Consider the following 19,613-nt stretch of genomic DNA (forward strand, 5'->3'; position numbering starts at 1 on the left):
CTGTTGGTGGCGGGTGCTCCCCAGGGCACAGGTGGCAGGCGGGGGCTCACGGGAGGAGTCCTCTGCAGCCCTCCATGGTGAGTGATTCTGCAGTCAACACCTCCCCTCCCCCGGGCACCGACACACCCTCATGTCCTGTGTGAGCCACAAAGGTTGGGGTGTGCTGCTTGGGGCCCCTGGGCAGCCGCCTCCCAGAGACGGAGCGTCCCCCAGGCGCAGTGTATTTTGTACACAGAAACCCCTTTGTTCTGCTCGGTCGACCGCACCTCCACCAGCAGCGAGGGTGAGCCCAGGGCGTCTGCCCTGTGGTGACTAGTCCCTAACTCGGGGAGATGGGCAGCCAGGCCTAGTCTAAGGGAACTCCGTAGCGGACAAGCTTGCGCAGGTGCTCGTTACGCGGCCTTGGCGCTGAGCCCTTAGAGGAATCATGGATTCATTGGCTCCGTAGCGGGCTCCGCACTCCCAGAAGGTTCAGTGGTGCAGGCGGAGACACAGATGGGAGGAGGGAGCGCAGACGGAGGGCCGGGTGGTGGGTGCCACGCACCTCGGCTCCGGTAACACCGTGGGAGAAAGGAGGCACAGGGGGACGCGGAGGGTTGTCTCACGTCAGAGCCAGTGAGAGGGGTCATGGCCTCCCGCCCTTCCTCCGGTGCCCTCGACGTTCCTTACCTTTCCAGCCTTTCTGTCCGCGAGCCCCCGGGAAACCAGAAGGGCCAGGGTAGCCCACATTTCCTTCCGCTCCTTTAAGGCCGAAAAGGAAACCTAAGGAGAAGATCCAAGGGCGGCCCGTGAGCACGGTGTGGAGACCCCACGTCTCCCCGGACCCAGTGCTGGAAGGCTTACCGCGAGGTCCCCCAACAGGGTGTGACTCCATCCCAGGACACCCTCTGGGCCATTCTGTGGCCACAGCTCCCAGGGATGCAAGGAAATGAGAGGGGCTAGGTGTTCAGCTTTTCTATTGAAGTCTAGAGATAAAAACCTTTGCTTTTGGGAAATGTTGAGTCCAAGGAAAGGCTTTCACTTTTCTACCATGTATTTTATTCCGCTAAAAAAAATTTATTTATTTTGATACAGAGAGAGATAGAGCATGAGCAGGGGAGGGGCAGAGAGAGAGAGAGAGAGAGAGAGAGAATCCTAAGGAGGCTCCGTGCTGTCAGCACAGAGCCCGATGTGGGGCTCAAACCCACAAACTGCGAGATCATGACCGGAGACAAAATCAAGAGTCAGAGGCTTAACTGACTGAGCCACCCAGGTGCCCCTTAGTTTATTGTTTTTCAAAAAAAGTGATTTATTTTTTAGTTTCTTAAGATTTTATTTTTACTAATTGTATTTTCTTCTTTTTAGTCTTCTGTATAGTTTCAAACTCTGAATAGTAAACACATTCTTTTATAATAATTAAAAAAAAGCAATTTACATGTAAAAAATTCTATGGGCATTTATACATCGTGGGGACAACTGGTATCTTTACAATATTTCTGTGTAATCGACCACATATCTGTTTATGTGCTAAAGGCTTGTAATCCAAGACCAACACAAGTCTGGTGTCCCCAAAAGACAGAAAACAGAGTAAGATATTAAAACTACCTCGGTTCTCTAACTATCCCCCTGGAGCAGGTGCACAGCCAGGTTTGTGTAGTTAATGCAGAGAACAGGGGACCATGTGGCTCCGGCAACCTCACCTCCCCTTTCCCGACCCTCACCCCCAGTAACTAGGCTCAGGGCCCCTCAGAAGCTCTGCTAAACTAATTCCGAGCAGGAATATGTGGAGGGATTAGAACCACCCACCTTCTGGCCGCGTCTACTGGACGGCAGCGCCACCTTGTGGTGAGAACGAGCCGCGCACTCCTAGACACCAGCAGGGCCCGGAAGGATTGGAGGGTCCCCCACCCCGTCTGTCCTCAGGGCCAAACCCGGTGAGGCTTGAGGCTCCAGATCCAGACCTCCCCCACCCTACACTGGGACACATGCTGCCATTCCACAGGGAGGGAGAGGGAAACAGGCCACTAGGGAGACCGGAAGGAGAGGAAACACCCGTGCTAACGTTTGCTAACTGCTTGGCAGAGGGACACCAGGATTTCAACGTCAGCAGCCTCCCAAGTAGGGATAGATATTTATGGAAGGGTGGCGACGACTGCTGTCCCGTGTGGCTCGCTCTCCCTACGCATTCAAGATGATCACTCTCCTTTGCTTTCGGGCATCCAACATCTGTCCCATCCGGCACCTGCGTGAGCCAGGTGCCGTGTCTGCAGCTGGAGAGAAAACCGCAGACCCTCACGGTACCTACGGTTTACGCGTGGACACACAGCAGACACACATTAGTGAACAAACCCACACGGAAGTTCAAATGAGGGCCGGTGCCACGTGAACAGGGAGCTGTCAGGGAGAGCAGTAGAGACAGCCTGTTCAGAATGGGGGGTCAGGAAAGCCCGGTCTAGGCGCTGGCCCAGGACCCAAGGAACAAGAGGGAGCTGGCCGAGCGTGGGCACCGGGGATCGCTCCGGAGAGAACAGCGCACCCGAGAGCCCCTGAGGTGGGAGGAAAGCCAGGAACTGGAGGGGAATGCCAGGGGCTGGGGTTTTCTCCAAGGGCAATAGGGAGCCATTAAGGAGTTCTGAGGGGGGACGTCACACAAGTTTATGGGTTAAAAATCTACATGCTACCCCTGCAGACAGTTGAGTGGAGGCTGGTGATGAGCGGGCTGACTATAGCAGACACGCGCGGTGTATATTCGAGTAGCACAGGGGGCGTGGGGGAAAAGTGGTGGACAGACTGCAGAGGCAGAGTCCGTGGGACCTGGCGATGGGTCCAGTGTGTGGGCGAGCGAGGCTGTGGCCCAAGCTCCGGGTCTGTGTGTGTGTGTCGGGGCGGGGACAAGGCCCAGCACAGGGCGTGTCGGGTCGGGGAGCCCGGCGGCAGGAGACCCAGAGTTCAGTGTGGACACACAAAGTTCGAGATGTCTGTGAGACAAGCCAGGCGGCCACGTGACGGATGACAGTTTGTGAGAGTTGGGGGCTCAATTCAGAACTGGATCGGGGACACAGGGAGTGCGGGCAAATGGCCTGAGCTTAAGGTCACCTTAACTGGGGGCTCCAGTGGGTGGGGGTACAAGACAAGGGTCCAAGACCAAACTTCAAGGAACCCTGTCACCTCCCAGACTGTGTAGGCAGGAGAAGGAGGGGCCAGCAAAGGCGCCTTGAAGAGAACAGCCAGTGAGATAGCGGGGAGGGGGGGCACAGAGGGCCAGCCCATGAAGAAAGCCTGTCACCTGCATCCTGTGCCCATGAGCAAGATGGAGCCCTGGGACCTGCTCCTCAGGTTACTGGCGACCAGGCCAAGGGCATTCAGGCTGCGGTGACTTTGGGGGCTTTATTTTATAATTAAAAAATGTTTTTAATGTTTATTTATTTTTGAGAGAGAGAGAGGGAGAGAGAGACGGAACGCAAGTGGGGGAGGGGTAGAGAGAGAGGGAGACAGAATCTGAAGCAGGCTCCAGGCTCTGAGCTGTCAGCACAGAGCCCGACGCGGGGCTCAAACTCACGGGCCGCGAGATCATGACCTGAGCCGAAGTCGGACGCTCAACCAACTGAGCCACCCAGACGCCTCCTTTTTATTTTATAATACTTTTTTTTGTGGGCTTTATTTTACATCTCCTGAAGTTGTAAGAAGTGCAGAGCACAGGTAGGCGTTTGGCCACGGATATCTCAGGGATGTTGGCATTTTATGTTTGACGCAAACACTGGGTGTTGCTGACACTGCAAATCCAGTCACAGAGGCACGGCGTGGCCGTCGTAAGGGGCCATCCTGCCTCTTTCCTAAGTTCTCTCTTTGCCTAATAAATTCGTAACTTCAGACAAGTCCTATAGGACAGCAGGGCACCTCTTAGACATTTCCAGGATGATTCTCCTGAAGAGGCCAGTGGCCACAACAAAGCTGTGAGCATTCTGACTTATTCTAGAAAACGACAGGACTGCCCCCATCCTCGGTTCCGTGAACTCGGCTCGAACCAAGAGCGAGCAAAGTATTTAGCTGAGAAGAAAAACTGCCAACACGGTTTGATTCTACAGGAACGGCAAAAGGCTAAGAATTCTGGTTTTCATTAGTAGCAACACATAAAGCAGGATGAAATGCGGTTAACAAGAAAGGAATCCAACAATGTCATTCCAGGGGGAGACTTGGAGAGCTCCGTGGGAATCAAGGTCACTGATATTACATTATGCACAAAAATCCTAAGAGGCCATTGTGGTTGGCTACTTCTTGTGCAAGAGATCACTTTACAAAAGCAATTGGGAAACAACGTGTCTCACAGGGGAGAATAAATATTTCAAGGAGAACTTAAGTTCTATGCTTTTAATATCGTAAGTTGATAAAAGTTATTGGACACTATTCTATGTATTTTGTGGATAAAATACGCACAAGAAAGTGGTTGATTTGTTTACAGCTAACTGACGTCAGCAAATCACGGTCTTAACCGAGCAGGATTTGTAAAACAAGATGGTGTTTGTATCTTTAGCAAAACGAAATTTGGTTACAGGAATTGGGGCAAGGTCAGCCTTCAGTCAGTCTTCTGAAGAGGCAAGTCTTCGTGCTTAAAAAATTTTTAACACATCATGTTCTGTTCCCAGAGAGGAAAACTTAACAGATAACATTTGCTCAGGAAATATCATGCTCACAGAAACTTAGCCATTATCAACGATGTCACAGGAATAAATATTACTTCCAGGCTAAAAATATATTAAAGACAACACTGCTCAAATGATTTGGCAAATCCCAGGGAAATATCTGCACCTAAAAATTTTCAGAAGAATGTGACAATTTGGCTTTGCCGGTCAGAGGAGAGTTGGAGCAGGAGAACCACATTACATAGCAATCTGTGCAACACCAAGTGGAATCAGAGAGGGGACTGCTGATATTTTTACAGCTCTTGTATTAAAGTTTATTTATTCTGGTAGGGGGGATGGACAGAGAGAGAGAGCGAGAGAATCCTAAGCAGGCCCTGAGCTGTCAGCACAGAGCCCCAAGCGGGCTCGAACTCACGAACTGTGAGGTCATGACCTGAGCCGAAGCGGAGGCTTAACCGACCGAGCCCCCCAGGCGCCCCCGGGACTGCTGATTTTTCAATGGGAGGTGTATGTGCAGATACACTTCTCTAACCCCCAACACCTTTCCTCTAGAGATGGCAAAGAGAAGCAGTCTTCCCAAAGCACCGAAAGCACAGATCTGAACCTGACCTTTACACTGAAATCCAACACTACCTGTTGGCAATGTGAGGCTCCCCCTCTCCGAAGACAGGAAGCTCCCAGAGATTATTGGGATGGGGCAGGGTGCCAGGGAACTGAAAGTCAGATGTTTCGAAAGGAGGCTGACAAACTATGGACCATATCAAACGGGAAGAAATTGGGCGCTCATGTTTTCTTCTAAGGCCTCATATATCCAAACTCTTGAGGGGATGGAACGCTCCCATTAGGGGATTTTACAATGTCGAAAACAGCCCTTTAAACTCAGAAGCTGCAAAGATCACCATTTTTGATGGCAAGCACAAAGACAGACTGCCTGTCTCCCTGCCTCCTGGGGGCACCCTCAGCTAAAAGATGAGCCAGGGTAACATCGGAACCTGGAAGTTCCACTCTGCTACGGTTCAGCGACACCCCCAGGCAGCGTGGGGTCCAGAAGCTCATGCTTGTCTGGTTTACAGACGCTCAGAGTCTCACGTCTCGACCTGGGCCAACGGCGGCCACTTCCTGTTACGATAACGCAGTCACCTCTTCCTGTCGACTATTATCAACTGTTCAGTGAGAGGCTCCACGTGGGCTGAGAAGACAGATTATCAAGTCTGCTTGGATTGTTAGTAAGACAGAGGAGAGAGGCTACAAGTCAAGGCAGGAAGGCTCCACCCTGGAAGAAGGTGATGGAACGTACCACACAGACACCCGACAGCGTTCAGCATGCACCTGCTTCCAGACTGCGCGGCTCAGGTCTTCCACTGGAGAGCTGACCTCACTGGACCCACAGCCAGCCAGCCTACTGGGTCATGCCCGCGGGCCTGCTGATACTCAACAGATTCACCAGGCTGTGCCCTCCTTCCATCATCAGCCTTTCTGTTTGCATCCCAGAGCACCTGCCTCGCCCTAGCGTGATGCCTGCCGCGTTGGTTCACGGAATTATTTAGCAGAAAAACCCCAGGAAAGATCTGACTGGGGCCAGGCTTCTTTGTCTGAACACGAAAACCACCACTCTTGAGTTTCCTTCCACTTACCGTCTGGCCCAGGTAGTCCGGGAGGCCCTGGCGGTCCTCGGGGCCCTGGCTTTCCGTCGGTTCCCGGAGGGCCGGGGTACAGCGCGGGGATGCCTGGGTCTCCTATGAAGCCTTTGGGCCCCATTTCACCTGGTAAACCTCTCTTGCCATCTGAAAATCCAACAGTGACCACCGGCAGCATGAGACTTGTGACGTGTAACGTGTGTGTTGGCATTCCCGTCCCCAGGAGGCCACCAGGACTCGCGGATTTACGGTCTGGTCAGGACCTTAAGGGTCGATGCCGTTGCAAGGTCCCATCACCGTATTTCAACTTTAAAAAAGCCCCTCCTCTCGCCCCCCGACAATGGTCTGAGAGTCGTAAGTGTGGCCACGACGTCTGAGGGCTGTGCACACTCCTCCCGGCCAGCTGACAGCATCATGCTGGTTACTTGTCAACTGCACAGCCTGGCCCTGTGGCGGGGGGTGGGGCGGGGTGGGGGGAAGGGTCACTGTCACAGGCCCAACGCTCCCGGGAAGACACTGGGTGCATGCACTTGAGTCCGTCAGAGCTCCTGAGCCTCGTCTTTAAGAGACTCCGGCTGCAGAGCTGAGCAGTCAGTACGGGGACCCGAGGGGACATACGTTTGGTCTTTTGACACCAGGGAGCCTTTACCTTCGTCTCCGATGGACGTGCCAGGGGGGCCTGGTGGGCCCGGGTCTCCTGGTTCACCCCGGCTTCCTGGCTCCCCGTGGGCCCCTGGGAATCCTGGGTCACCCCTGACACCTGGAATCAAGACAGACTTTGAAATGAGAACAGGACGCTGTCCAGGACCCTCCTCAGACGTGCACACTTTCACCGACCAAACATGTATTTACTCGTTTATCTCGTACACCGAAGGATGGCGGGGGTCCGAATGTTTAATATATGCGGGTCTCTGCTTTCGAGGAGCTCATTCCTAATCAAATAGGAGCGATACAAGATTCCCATAAATATCGTAAGATGACAGAGAGGTTTCAAAAGGGGGAAAGATTATTTTGGGGAGAAATCGGACATTGAGGGACCGGAGAGATTAAAAATAATAGGAACAAGTGACATTGTGGAGCTTTTGCTGTGTGCACTGGGCTTGGTGTGCAATACTTGACTGATTCTCATAAAGCCGTGGGGGACGGGGGAGAGCTACAGCCCCACTTGTACAGACACGTGAGGCTTCATGCCCACCGGCACTCAGGTGTCACGGACACGGCAGCCTGGCAGTTGGACACGGGTGCCCTCTGAGGGGACAGGAGACAGGAGGCACAGGGCAGAGGACGGTGGCAGAAGGGGATCTGGAGAGGAGATCAGCCAAGCGGAAAGCAGTGATCAGGGGAGCGTCTGCTTCTGGCGGGAGCGCTGGGGATCTGTGAACAGGGGTCAGGCTGGGAGAGCAGCTGAGTCTAGAGTGGGGATAAAGAAAGAAACGACGGGCCTGGGGATCCCCCCGTGCAACAGGCTCCGTGCAGGGAGACCAGGAAGTGAGGAGGGTGGCTTCCTGCGTGAGGCCCCTCGTCCCCAGAGCCCCAGCGCCAGCCCAGCTCCGCTTTTCCTGGCTGTCTGCTGGAGGGATGGCGTATGTGAGCCCTCTTACAAACCCTATCCTGAAACACACACACACAGACACACACACACACACACACACACACACAGAGCGGCCTCGCTGTGTTCTGTGCAGGTCAACAGCAATGCTTTACTGTGCAACACATTTTTTCCCCTGGAATACAACTGGGAAAGATGAGCGAAAAGATGAGACAATATGATATTTTACCGCATAGGGATTATCAAGCGTTAGGAAAGCCATCACTCTGCATGGGATCTTTAATTTTTTTGTTTAACCTCAAAAGCAAGTCGTTGAATTAAGGATGCCCGTGTGCCTGTGTACAAGCGGGTGGAGAGTGTGAGTCTGGGCTACCTGTGCTGGGGCTCGGCTCCCTGCGGAGGGCGGGCAGGGGAGGGGTGCTGGGTTCTGCACAGGGGTCAGGGGGGCGCTGAACGCTCCTCCTCCACTCATTCTATGTGACCTTGGGCAAGTTGCTTAACTTCCTGTGTTTCAATTTATCCACCAGCAAAACAAGACTAACATCAGGCCCCCTCTCAAGGGGTGGTTAGGAAAAGTAAATCAACTAACAAGCATCATGGTCTAACAACTCAGACCCCTGCCCGGGCTCCGGCGAGCCCTAAAGAAACGCTCGCCATGAGCATGGAGTGAGAGACGACGATGAACGTGCAAACCACAGACTCTCTCATTTGTTTGGAAGAAGAGCAGGACTTGTTTCAGTTACTTTGCAACCATTAGGGAAAAAAAAGCACAAGTCTCCTCCACCCTTTGGGATTCGACGAGCTCCTGCAAAGCTACTTTGTGAAGATATTTATTTTCCTTTCTTTGCTGAGGGAATCTGCTCATCAGCCTGTGTCAGGAGCCCTCACCTGCCAGCTCACCAATTAAAAAAATTTTTTAACGTTTATTTATTATTGAGAGACAGAGCATGAATGGGGGAGGGGCAGAGACAGAGGGAGACACAGAATCGGAAGCAGGCTCCTGGCTCTGAGTTGTCGGCACAGAGCCTGACATGAGGCTTGAACTCACGAACCGCGAGATCATGACCTGAGCCGAAGTCAGACACTTAACCGACTGAGCCACCCAGGCGCCCCCCAGCTCACCAATTTAAAACCATCGCCTTCCCAGTGTGGTTTTAGAAATACAGGGTGGTGGACAGGGGAAGCTAGACCAATGCTGGGCTCTTGGGCAGTGAACGTTTTTGAAAAATCGCCAACGTTAATTTAAAAAATTATGTTCCCAAAGCCTCAAGGATAGTATTTCCATTTCCCCAAAACCACTGACAGTACATCAACCTCATGTTCCTCTTCCTGGGGTTTCTGGCCTGGCAGGCATGTCGCAGTCCATGGACACCCCATGGACTCCATGAGTACCAGCCGCGCAGGGAGGGTGATCTGAGGTGTTGAGCAGGGATTCCAAATATACCCATTTACCGGTATGTGTTAATTCGCAAGAATGCACAAAACACAGCTGTTCTTGCGGAGAGAGGCCAGTGGTGTCCTTTCAATGCCACCCTGCAGAGAACTCCCTCGGGGGCTCTGCCGGGATGTCCTTAGCCCTGTGCTAGTCTAAGTTCTCACCAACAGCGGATAAGCACATGCAAAGGCTGTTCTTAAACTGACAGATGGTTCGCACCAAGCAGGAGAGTGAGTCCTTGACCCGCGGACATATACTGGGTGCAGGAAGAAAACATTAGACCATCTTTAGTTAAAAAAAACTCTTTTAAAGTAAAACTCTTGGGGCGCCTGGGTGGCTCAGTCGGTTAAGTGTCCGACTTCAGCTCAGGTGATGATCTCACACTCTGTGAGTTCAAGTCCCGCGTCGGGCCCTGTGCTGACAGCTCGGAGCCTGGAGCCTGCTTCGGATTCTGTGTCTCCCTCTCTCTCTCTGCCCCTCCCCTGCTCATGCTCTGCCTCTCTCACTCTCAAAAATAAATAAATGTTAAAAAAAAAAAAAAGAGCAAGGGTACTTTCATAATAAAAAGATGATGTACCCTACTCTAATTAAAAAAAAAAAAAAAAGTAAAACTCTTTCCTGATGTGCATTATTTAGTACATACACTGTTCAGCCGTTCAGGTAACCTACTCTCTGCCTGGTCCTGTTCTAGAAATTGGGGATACAGTAGTGAACCATAGCAGCCAAAATCCCTGGAGCTTTGCACAACATAGGTGAATCACCCATAAGTAAACATACATATGATTACTTAGAGGAGGCACTGAAAACAGGTTTTTTTTTGAACCTAGAAGGACTCACATTCAAAAAGGTTCTGAGCCCACTGCTCTTCTCACAGAATTAAAATCGTATTTTGGTATGATCCTGCCAATCTGGGAGGCTGAGTGAAATCACGAGATGGGCATTAGCTGTGACACATGCAAAACCTTTCATGTACACTCAGGGGTCAACTGGGGCACCGGGAGCCTCTCCTGGGCAGTCCATCATGCACAAATACCTGGGGATTCCTCGAAGGTTGAAAGGAGGTGGCTGTGTACAGATTATGGATTATGGCCAGTTTCCGGCTTCAGATTGGCCAGCAGGGGCCGTAAACATCTTGGTGCACGTGCGGCAGAAACCAGCAAAGGCGGCTGGGACTCCCGCCGTCAGGGAGGCCAGATGTGCCCAAGGACTGGATTTCTCCAGTGACTTTACAGGTGGCGAAACCAGAATCTGCACGACGTATGCGGAAGTGCAGGGCTCGCCCAGCAGAGGGCGCTCTCTTAGGCACAGGTGAAACGAGCGCCTCTCTCTGACACCACATTTAAGCATTTAAGCTAAGTTGTACATGGGACTGATATTCTCCAAAGGTTATGTTCTAAACATCTTTTGTTTTGCTTTGCTTTGTTTTACTCAGAAAGCCTCTCTTGCCAGTTTATGACTCTGTGTCCGAGACAGAAGAGGATCCTGTACGATGTAGACACGCAGGAGAAATCACATACAAACCTTTGGCCAGGGAGGGATGAGGCGAGTACGCAGGGGCACCTGGGGGGCCGCGGTCGCCCACTTCTCCCTGGAGGAAGAAAGAGGAGAATGGAAGAATGTGAGGCCCGCCTTTTGTAGTTTGGGAAACTACGCTTAGTACCAGGGAGTAAAGCTGGATGTGGACCGTCTGCCCTGTGCTGTGGTGATGCCCGGGCATCCCAGCCACCAGCCGGACACACCAAGAGGCAGCGGTGCGGGCAGGGCACCAACCTCACTTTGAAGTCCTTGTCAAACACCAGAAGCGGGCAGGGGACGACTTTCTGCAGGGCAGACTGTTCCCCTGTTGGTCACGGTACCACAGCCACCCATCGGATACCAGGCTGCAGCCACACCCAAGCTGGGAACGATGCAACTGTACCCTGATCTGGATTGTGACACCGAAACTTCCAAGTGCTGCCTTGGTGTCCTCGAGCCTCCCGGGGCCCCTGAAGGCCTGACCACGGAGTGCCCCTGTCCTCACCAGATACGCTCCCCACCAGCAGGAAAGTCTCCCCGCCTGGCTGGAGCCCCATCACCCGACCACCTGCACCCCACCTGGTCCTCAACCTACTGGTCCTCACCTCCCTGACAGCCCATTCTTCGAGCAAGCCAATCATACACCCCCCTGGGGACAGGGGATACCCCAGCCTCTTGTTATATAAAGCCTCTCCCCACAGCCCCGCTGGTCCCCTCTGCTCCCGGGTGCAGATCCCAAGTGTGCCCTCCATGTGCCTTGTGTGGTGTGCAGCACTGTGAGGTCCGGACACGGGACCGATAAGTCTGTGTCCATATCATCTGTCCAGTGCGGGGTGTTGTGTGCTTGCTTAGCTAGTGTTAAACAGGGCAGAGGACACCTCCTCCAATGGGGTGGATGGCAGGAGACCACACCTCCAGCCACAGGAAAACTGAGCTCACCTTGAGTCCCGGGGGTCCATCCGGGCCTTGATAACCATCCAGTCCTTTGCTTCCCTGTAGGAAAGATGTTCGGGACTTAGTTTTACCGCTAACACAGAATTTAAAGAAGTGACCACGATACCATTATTACGGCTGACAACACTAACGACAACCCATGAAAATTACCTACTACCCACTCTGTGCCCAATGTTCCCTGATTGTGGTCTCAAAGTCCAAACGTGACCTGCGGCTGATAAGCCTCATAATTGTTTTGTTTAATTAAAATTTTTTTTTAGCGTTTATGTTTTTGAGGCAGAGAGCAAACAGAGGAGGAGCAGAGACAGAGGGAGACACGGGATCCGAAGCAGCTCCAGGCCCCGAGCCGTCAGCCCAGAGCCCGACGCGGGGCTCGAGCCCACGAGCCGTGAGATCGCCACCTGAGCCGAAGTCGGACGCTCAACCGGCTGAGCCACCCAGGCGCCCCGGCCTCACAATTCTTAAGAGTTGCCTCCTCCTTTCTACTTTTTCCATAACTTCTGTTATTGTTGCTGTTGAAGAAACCGGGTCACTGGTGGTCCACTCTTCCTCGCAGTGGTGGAAAGTGTGCACCTCTGCCTGCAGACGTCCTCTCCAGCAGCTGTTCCCGCTACGGGCTTCCCTCCCTGGGCTCAGGTGCACCTTCCGAGCGAGAATTAGTCACAAGGCGTGTCGTGTCCTTCCTACTGTGTCACTTCAGGAGGCTTGGGGCCGGGTTGCCCCCCTTCAGTGATTTTATGATTGATCCATCTATTAAAACCTTCCCCCAAGCGGGATTTTGAAAAATTTTTACGAGCACCAAATAGGAGCATTAATGCCCCCTAATTTAGAATTTTTCTCTTCATTTAGAAAGTGCTCAGTGCTGCTTTCTAATCTGCTTGAATATTTATTGAAAGAGAACGTTCACCCTCGTGAGTCACATCATAGCTGGATATATATGTAAAGCTTTTTAAGAAACCTAGAAGTTCATTCCCTCTTGCCAAAGAATAGGTACAGTGAGGCCCCAAGTTGAGAATACCACGCGCCAGTGGTGCAAAAAATGCAGCCTGGTTATTTCACAGGATGTTCTGGAACGCGGGAGCACACATGCTGAAAGTCCTGTTGCTTAGCGTGAGCAATGACGGGGTTGGTTTTGTGCTTTCCACGCAGGCCTTTCATGTCGACGGACTTCCTTTCACACTAGGTGGAGCTGACGATTCAGAAGTGAAGGGAAACTTCTCCGAGGTCCCACCAATCTCCTACTTGGAGGCCATCTCTCGAGACAGGCACGGAGTCCTGAAAGAGCGCGCCGATGACGGGAGCAGCTAGGCGCTCAGTCCTCAGCGGCCTGCGTGCCAACCTAACAACTCAGCCCAGACGCTGCGCTGGATGCGGCCAGACGTGCATTCGTGCTACGTGCCTGAGTGCCGTCTGTCTGGCCCCAAGTTGAGAATACCACGCGCCAGTGGTGCAAAAAATGCAGCCTGGTTATTTCACAGGATGTTCTGGAACGCGGGAGCACACATGCTGAAAGTCCTGTTGCTTAGCGTGAGCAATGACGGGGTTGGTTTTGTGCTTTCCACGCAGGCCTTTCATGTCGATGGACTTCCTTTCACACTAGGTGGAGCTGACGATTCAGAAGTGAAGGGAAACTTCTCCGAGGTCCCACCAATCTCCTACTTGGAGGCCATCTCTCGAGACAGGCACGGAGTCCTGAAAGAGCGCGCCGATGACGGGAGCAGCTAGGCGCTCAGTCCTCAGTGGCCTGCGTGCCAACCTAACAACTCAGCCCAGACGCCGCACTGGATGCGGCCAGACGTGCATTCGTGCTACGTGCCTGAGTGCCGTCTGGCTGGGCGACGCCATCACTGGGCAGTAGTGGGTAGTACCCACCCCGTACAACGTGCTCACCACCTGTGCTGCATAAGCCACAGCAGCACCAACGTTTCTGAAACACGTCTGAGCAAACGTTTGGAATGAGCCGGGGGCTTCAGAAAACCAACAGGGGAAAGGGAAAATGGAAGAGTGTTCAGGATGTCTCTCACTATTGGCTCTATCGATCCACAGGTCTCCCTGTTGGCTGCTGGAACCCCAAAAAGCCAAAACAATGATCTAGAAGTTTCCCTGTGAGTTCTCAGCAGCAGGTGAATCGACTGGGGATGGGGGTGGGCTCAGTATTATGTAGGACTCAGCAGAGTAAAAGGGGGAGATTGTACTTAGGTGCACGTGAGACCACAGGCAGCTGGAACCCTGATTGTCTGGCACACCAAGAGTCAACACAACCACCTAACGGGTTGTCTTTGTGTTTCTGTGCAGACATAACAACAGGGGTGGCGGTGGGGGGGGGCAAGGGCTGTGCGGTCAAGGAGGAATTATCTGGGGACTAGATCAGTAACTGAACAGGTCGCTAGGAGTAATGGCAGCTTGTCAAGTAAGACGAGGTTCAGCGGTCACGTCTGAGGTGCCGTGCGGCCTAACAAGCAGGGACTCTGCCATCTGTACATGTCCTGGGCATTTCCTATTTGTATGGTTGAGTAAACTGTCTCCCCACAGAGATGTCCCACTTGGCCGGAAGTGTCCCCGTCTTCCCCTGGAAGATGAGGGCCTTCCGTTCTAACATCTGGCCACAGCAGTTAGAGGCCCCAGGTGGTCAGTGTCTAACTGGGCGTCTCGTCTCACATAAACAGCGAGTTCCAGGGGGCAGCTGTATCCAACTGCATTAAAAAAAAATCTGTAACTCCTGAGTGCCGGGTGTAGAAGAAACCCGTAATTGTAATTTCCCTGTCACTGGCAAGCGATGAAAGTTTGAATGACAGAACTTCGGTTCCACAGGCAGTGGAGACGGGTCCCTTATAGACGTTGCCTTAGTTCTCTGTCTCTTTGCTTGATTAATGAAATCCTTCCACTGGAATTTGGCCTTTTGGCCTTTGGTTGGGGTACGCCTGGACAGCCGTCCTCCAGGAACACCGCCTTTGGGGGTGCCTGCATCAGTTACGAATGTCATGAGAACGTGGATGCAATTAGGGAAACCCTGGTGTCAGCTTCTCGGCCTGAGTTTGGGATGAAAGGACAGGAACGGGAGGAGTGAGACAAGCCACGGTTGCAGGAAGGAGTCGAGGCTGGTCCCGCTGCGAGCGGGTTAGAGTGTCAGCAGAGCCTGGGTCTAGGGCTAGTGCCGGCTGGAAGCCGGACCTGGAGGCTACGTCCATCTGAAGTCCCTGGGGAGCTCCCCGTGGAGACTGATGAGCCCCACGTCCTTGTTGTCCACACGGCGGTGGAGCCCTGGCAGGATTCAATGCAGTCATGATTCAGAGGCTGAACTGATTTCTAAAAAGCCTGTCTATGCACTTCCTAGGACCGAATGATGGAAATCCTGGCCTACGGGCGCCAAGAGGTGTGTCCCATACTGTCGACCGTGTGACGGCTGCAAACAGCAAGCAGCTGGGAACCACGGTGAGGGGTCGTTAGGCACACGGTGCGTCCTTTTCCCGCAATGCTGTGCAGGTCGCTACCAAAGCTCTGTGGACGTGTCCGTGCTAATGTGGAATCATCTCCAAAGCACGGTGGTGAAATAAACAGGCGCGTCAAACTTACCTTTTGTCCTGGTGAACCTTTCTCGCCATCGAGGCCAGGAGAACCCTGGGTTGGGATGGAAAACGGAAGCAAAAACATCTCAGAATGGACAGCAACATTTCCCGGAGGGCTCTGTTACCGCCCCCGACACGGGCTAACATGAAATGCTTTACTATGAAAGCATCAAAATTATTTTCTGAAGGAGGTGGGTCATCACATCTACTGCCTAAAGAAATACGGAGAAGTCTAGAAAGACGGTATGGTTCATCCGGTGGAGGTATTAAAAGACCTGCACTCCAACTTCCTCAGGGGTCTCTTATTTTCCAAGATTCTAACACGTGTCCTTTTAGTGGCGGTGGCTACCAAAGAGCCACCACAAGGCCACTCTGCCTTTGTTCTGGCCACATTTCCCAGTGCACTTGCAGTGAGGTGTGGCAGGTGACCGAGCTCCGGCCGATGGAGGGAGGACCGAAGTGGCAGGCGTCATCTGAGGCCACGCTCTAAGGATGGAGGTCTGCCCTTGGACATGGGAGCCACAGGCGCTGAATCTCCATGGGGGGGACACTCCCGTGACCCCCAGCACCCCACCCACCGTCCTAGACTCTCAGGGAAACGAGAATCAACTTCTCGTGTCGGGGACAGTCTACACTTCCGTTACCGTGGGTTAAGGCAGCCTCACCGGCATTGGCAGAGATGTCTCTGTGTTCTGCCCCCGCCCTCCTTCAGTGGAGTCTCCAACATCATGGTTACTGGGGGGGAGGGCGTGTCCATCACTGTGGGCTCGCCCGCCGCGGTCAGCGGGCCACTCTGGCAGGGACGCTGGGAGTGGGGAGGCTGTGCGTGGGTGAGGGGAGAGGGTATGTGGGACCTCTCTGTGCTTCTAGCTCGACTTGGCAGGGAACCTCAAGTCTTCTCGGAGGAATCCAGTCTACTTAACACGCAAACCAGAGCAAACCGCACTTATGGGATGCATCGCTTACCCGTGTGCCCGAGAAGCCCATGACTCCTTCTTCTCCCTTCAAGGCGATGCCCTAGGAGGAGAGATAAGATGTGAGGCAGCTGGCCCGTGCACTTTACCCCCTCGGGTGTTCTAGCCCCCTGGGACTCCTGGGGTCCCCAGTCCAGCCCAGCACGATTCAGGGTCACAGAGAGTCCCCAGGTGGCCTGAACTAGCATCGCTCCAGGACACCACTGGCATTGTCACGTAGCAGGTGACGCCCAGGAGGGCTGGGAATACAGGGCAGGCATGACGAGGACGGAAGACAGCATAGCAACGATGTGCTGGCCCCAGAACTGAAGCCACTGCCAAGCCCGCCGTCCCTCCGCCTGTGCACCTGCTCTCTTAAAGCGCCGACGTTCAGGTCACAAACCCCAGAAGATGTTGGTTAGCTGATGTGTATTATGCAAAAGGGGAGACATTCTAAAATTGTTTTCTGAAAAGAAGCGTCAAAGCGCCACCCGGTGTCACAGGTGGATGCTGCTAGAGCCCTGTGCGTGGTCACCGGGAGTGGGGGCCGGGTGGGGGGCTGGGGGGACCCTGCCAGCGAGAGGAAACCCGGCCGCTGCTCGACTTACCTTTCTTCCTGGCTCCCCCTCACTCCCCTTTTCGCCCTGTGAAGACAGTGAAGTGTCAGAAAGAGCATTAATTCAAGAGCAGAAAGGACGGATGGGCTTCACCATCCAAAAAGTAGTTAATGCAACGGCAAACAGTGACTACGAGTGACTCATAATAAACAACTCCCACGTTTTGCAGCTTCAAAGTTCAAGAGAAAAGAAGTATGACTTCTTCTGGTCTTTCCCAATATCAGTTAAATCCCATGCTACGTCTGGTGGAATGGGGAGGCTGCCCGTCCGCTCTCTGCACGGCCCCCCCCTCGCCCAGAGCGCAGGCCCATGGTGACGTGCAGTGGCAGAGGATGTGCCCGTGAGAGGCCCCCAGCGATGGCGTTCGTTTGAATAAAAGAGCCTTAGGAAGGTCCTCTTGGGGGAAAAGACACGTTTGGAGCATATTAAAACCCCAAGCTAAACAGGCATTATTTAGGAAGCAGGCTCAATTTTATATGATCGCTTTTTCCCACTCTTCTTGGTCTAAAACGGGGGAAGAAATGCAGTGACCGCTGGGTTCTTTCCCTCATTGCTGCTGAGACGGCACCCAGGATTGCTGTCACTCTCAGCGGCCTCCTGCAGGCTGGCCGGGCCCCTGTCCCCCATCCATCTTGTTGCAGAAGCTGAAGGAAATCTGCTGCAGAAGCTTGAGCACCTCGGCAGGGATCGCACGTCCTCTGGCCTCACTCCCCGCTTGGCTCCTGTCCTGAAACTGGACAGAGGCCCTACCTGGCTGATGGCGAGGGCACCAGCAGGAGCCGGAGTCCTGCCTGGATCCCACCTGATGACTCAGTGGGGTCCCCTTTCTGCCTGGATGTCCAGGGACATCCTGCTCTAAGCTCAGATGGCTCCTGACACGCTTTCCTTGGCGTTCTGCCTTACATCAGCCACCTCCCAAGCCCCTTCTGTCAATGGTCACGTGGCTGTTAAGTCAGGCACAGCTGCCCAGAGCGACTCCCTCCCAGAGGCCTGCCTTCCCCCAGCCACAGCCGAGCACCCAATCCCCATCTGGACAGATACTTGAGAGTTGGAATTAGAACCCATGTTTGGGGTTTTCACTTTGGTCCCAGGCACTGTCTGTGACCTCAAATTGGGGACTTTGCCCTGATGGAGTGGTCTCCACTCAGCAGCATTATGAGGTTGAGTTTATTGACCACCTTCCTTTGGCACAAGGGAGCCCGGACACTGGGGAAGGTTCACTGGCCTGTCTGAGTGAGTGAGTGGTAGAGTGGGGTGTTAATTAAAAAAAAAAGTTTATTTATTTTTTGGGGGGGGGAGGGGCAGAAAGAGAGGGAGACATAGAATCCCAAGCAGGCCCCACACTGTCAGCATGGAGCCCGACTCGGGGCTCGAACTCACGAACTGTGAGATGGTGACCTGAGCCAAAACCAAGAGTCGGGTGCTTCACCGACTGACCCACCCAGGCGCCCCTGAATTTTTATTTAGATGCCAAGAGTACACTTTTAATCAAAGAAAATGTTAATGGAAATTATAAAAATCAGAAAACTGACTGATGGGAGAACGCCCACAGTGATGCTCCATTGTCAGCAAAGACAAAAAGTAGGTTCCTTTTGCGGAACACAACACTTTGCTCAGATAGTTCCCATCCTGGCTCTGAATTATGCTTGGACCATTAACCTGTGCCTGCACAGGAGATGTGCATACTCAGGACAGATTGGAGACTGTTCGTGAATTCTGCTGTTGTCACAAATTTGTCACAGTTTTTTTTTTAAGATGATGGACTAGCACACCTGTGTGATTATGGGCGGTGTCTTCATGTATGATGAGCCAGCTGGGTACTAAGACTTTACCACTTCGTGATTGTTTTGAAAAGATCAAAGAAAGTTCCTTTCTTTTAGTTCAACTGGAAACACAGTCAACTTTGCTCAAGCCTCTTTACCTTATACTGATCTGGGTGGAACATCTCCTTCATGGGCCCGATGATGGCATGGTGGATGTCTGATGGAATCCCATTGGGTCCCGGCTGTCCCATGTCACCCTGGGAATGGTTTAGCAAAAGTAGTCAGCTTTAAATTGCAAAGACACCATCAGGTGTGAACAAAAGCACCACTACAAACTGCTATTCCTACTTTTGTATATTACAAAAATTACACCAGTTTTGTAATGTTATAATCATAGTATAAAATAAAATCATAACGTAAAATTATTTGTGTCCTCCTTGCATTCATCATCATTTGCAATTTATTCCTAAACAGTGTTGAGGTTGTTCATAAGTGTGGGTTACATTTGCTTCTGTGGAGTTATCTCCTTATGATGAATTCCTGTACTAGGGCTGAATGTCTCCACATCAATGTTTCCCTCTATTGTGTTCCAAGATTGGGACCCAGGTGTAAGATATGCCCGAGAAAGGAAAGACTACTCCAGTCTTGCCACTGCTATGCCCGTTAAGGGTGTTCTTATAGAATAAAAAGTAGCATCTTCAACAGATAAAATATCTCAAGCTTTATTTGCACTTTTGTCATTAGCAAGAAACACTTCTCACTTGGTGCACAGATCCCAGAAGGAATCAATCTGCAACAATTAGACAAGGATTCTTGCATAAGAAGGGGCTTCAGCTACCAGAAACTGACACAAAAAGAAACCTATTGTCTTTTCTTTGGCATTTCCACATGCAGACTATGGAATACAAATTTGAGCCCAGATGTCATATAATGTGAACAGGAGCAAAGTGACACAATGTAGTATTCTGAGAGTCTGCTAACATTGTATCTGAGAATTGCCTGGAG

General features: G+C 52.5%; 1 protein-coding gene across 2 annotated transcripts in view; it reads right to left on the bottom strand.

Annotated features, from left to right (window-relative positions):
* The window catches only part of COL4A2 (collagen type IV alpha 2 chain), a 174,714-nt gene that overhangs the window by 41,554 nt on the left and 113,547 nt on the right, over positions 1-19,613 (bottom strand). For both annotated transcript variants that reach the window (XM_058742754.1, XM_058742743.1), the window contains exons 13-21: positions 18,767-18,865; positions 16,837-16,872; positions 16,242-16,292; positions 15,283-15,327; positions 11,695-11,748; positions 10,762-10,828; positions 6,906-7,016; positions 6,254-6,403; positions 670-762 (exon numbers count right to left, since the gene is read on the bottom strand). In XM_058742754.1, the coding sequence (XP_058598737.1) occupies positions 670-762; positions 6,254-6,403; positions 6,906-7,016; positions 10,762-10,828; positions 11,695-11,748; positions 15,283-15,327; positions 16,242-16,292; positions 16,837-16,872; positions 18,767-18,865 (706 nt within the window). The remainder of the gene's footprint in view (positions 1-669; positions 763-6,253; positions 6,404-6,905; positions 7,017-10,761; positions 10,829-11,694; positions 11,749-15,282; positions 15,328-16,241; positions 16,293-16,836; positions 16,873-18,766; positions 18,866-19,613) is intronic.

This window comes from Neofelis nebulosa, chromosome 1 (assembly GCF_028018385.1).
Source record: "Neofelis nebulosa isolate mNeoNeb1 chromosome 1, mNeoNeb1.pri, whole genome shotgun sequence".
NCBI classification, from domain to species: Eukaryota; Metazoa; Chordata; class Mammalia; order Carnivora; family Felidae; genus Neofelis; species Neofelis nebulosa.